Below are 2,207 nucleotides of genomic sequence, written 5' to 3'. Positions count from 1 at the left end.
ATGCTGACCTTATTTTTGTCAACTGCACTTGAATGAAAGAGGAGTCTTTCTGGTTATACCTGAGACTGGATTCATTGTAATCACGGGCTCTCTCTCTCTCTCTCTGATGTGTGACACGGACAGATACACATTAGATTGCCCTCAGGGGCTAATTTACGATTAAACCAGTCGTAATGTAAGCCCTAATTGCTAACCACAACTATTACCATGATTGGTTGGGGCCTATATGGAGGTATTTTGTACTCAGGCATAATGATTTGTTTATCACTTAGCAGTTGCAATGTGGGTTATCATGATTGACAGAATAGGTTGTAGGTAGCAAGTGCCTCAGTCTGATTTTGTTTTATAGTGTATCCACTTGGACACAATTGGAATTGTTACACTTGTGCCTCCCAGGACGCTGATTAAACACTGAGAATATAATGCCACTATACTGTAAACTAAACTGTCAGGTGAACTAGGTTAGAGGAGCTGTCTCTGCAATAAGGAAGTAGACCTCACTGACATGCACTAGGACGTTGTCATGGCCACATCCTTATCATTCCTTAACCACGTCAAATTCCTCCAGTTTCACCATGTGCAGTTGGAATACAACACAAGTGGAGGCTCAGAATGTAAGTATTGCACAGTCATTTATTACATTCAAGGCAGGTTTACTTCATTCATATGCAGCTTGAATGGAAACATATGAATGGAAGCAATATTAACATTTATCACTTCAGTGCCCATTGATGGTCAGTGACCATTAACAATGTTGTGCTCATCTTCAGGACATTTGGCATAAATTATAATAAATAAGCCATTTAAAAACATATAAAAATATACCATTTCATAATTGCAACAAATCACTCTAACATAGATCATTTTGAATAAATAGAAGATTTGGTTAGAATTGGTGGTTTCTGCTCATAGAGTTCATAATTGTGCCAGCACTTTGTACTTCCTTTTAATATAAAAGAATAAAAGTCACTGGGGCCATTCATGCCCACGAGTGCCCTTCTTAATCCTCATGCAGAGTCCCAAACAGTCTGTCCCAATGTGTGAAATACGGGGCGTAGTTGGACTTAAACTTGAGGTGATGGAGGTCATGATGGGTTGCCCCTCCAAAAAGTCCAAACGGCACCAGTCTGTGGATGGCCCAGGGGAAGTCGTATCCGCAGTGGTCCTCCACAGACAGACCGATGTTGAGCACGAAGAACAGCAGCTCAGTGAGCGGGTGGCAGCCCAGGAGCAGAGGGTTGATGGCGGCGAAGAAGCCGAGTGAGAGCGTCTCCCAGACGCCCGAGTACTCCGTGCTCAGCACGAAGGTGGAGGTGTACTTGTGATGCACCTTGTGGAATGTCCGGTACAGCCAGGGTACCTTGTGGTGCAGCATGTGCCACACGAAGTACTGGAAATCAAACAGCAGCAGACAGGCCAGCAGGTCATGTGCAACCTTCAACGGGTGCGGTGCCTCGGCCGGCAAGCTCACTTTCCTCCAGTACCAGTTAAGCACCGTTAGCGGGAAGATGAACATCACATGGTTATAGAGCGAGTGGACCAGGCAGCTCCACATCACCTCCCACGGCACATGGCTCCTCTGCTGGATCTTGTAGCGGCGGATAAGCTCCACGTGCGGTGACAGGAGGTCCAGGGCCACGTAGGGCAGGCAGAAGAGCAGGTAGGTGCCCAGGGAGAAGAGCACAGGGAAGAAGGGGGAGCTGAGCAAGGCATCGTGCGTCAGGAGCCAGTCCCAGACGTTCTGTAGTAGCAGTGCAAACATGTCTCTTCGGGTCTGTGTGCGAGACGATTATGCTGCTAACTCCTGTGGAGCCAGAGTATAGCTCTGGCAGGGCCGGCCCCCTTATCTCCTTAAATGGCTTTCCTGTGACTGGGGGTTTCCTGGGACATTTTTAAGGTATTGAGTTTGTGTGTTTGTGTGTGTGCGCGCGCTGACACGTGTGTGTGTGGGTGTGTGTGTGGGCGTGAGTGTGTATGTAAGCTGGTGGATATGACAGAGAGATAGAGAACAAAAAGAGAGATTAGAGAGACACTTTTAGCACAGGATAGATGTTTAGATCGTAACTATGAAAAAGCCAACAAAAACAAGGATTGATATGAATGACAGACAACTTGCAAGGAGTTCAAATTGAACCCAATATGAAGCCCAAGCTGTTAAGAAAGGAAAACGAAACCAAAATGAGAGAGGAGGATAGTGGGGAGAGATG

At 46.4% G+C, this 2,207-nt stretch overlaps 1 protein-coding gene across 1 annotated transcript; it reads right to left on the bottom strand.

The window, feature by feature from the left end:
• Positions 1–613: 613 nt before the first annotated feature.
• Positions 614–1,797, bottom strand: LOC105896875 (cholesterol 25-hydroxylase-like protein). The gene has a single exon (XM_031561514.2). The coding sequence runs from the start codon at positions 1,760–1,762 to the stop codon at positions 1,001–1,003; it is 762 nt and encodes a 253-aa protein (XP_031417374.1). The 5' UTR covers positions 1,763–1,797; the 3' UTR covers positions 614–1,000.
• Positions 1,798–2,207: the final 410 nt, after the last annotated feature.

This window comes from Clupea harengus, chromosome 23, assembly GCF_900700415.2.
Source record: "Clupea harengus chromosome 23, Ch_v2.0.2, whole genome shotgun sequence".
Lineage (NCBI taxonomy): Eukaryota > Metazoa > Chordata > Actinopteri > Clupeiformes > Clupeidae > Clupea > Clupea harengus.
This window is presented reverse-complemented; position numbering and strand designations above follow the sequence as displayed.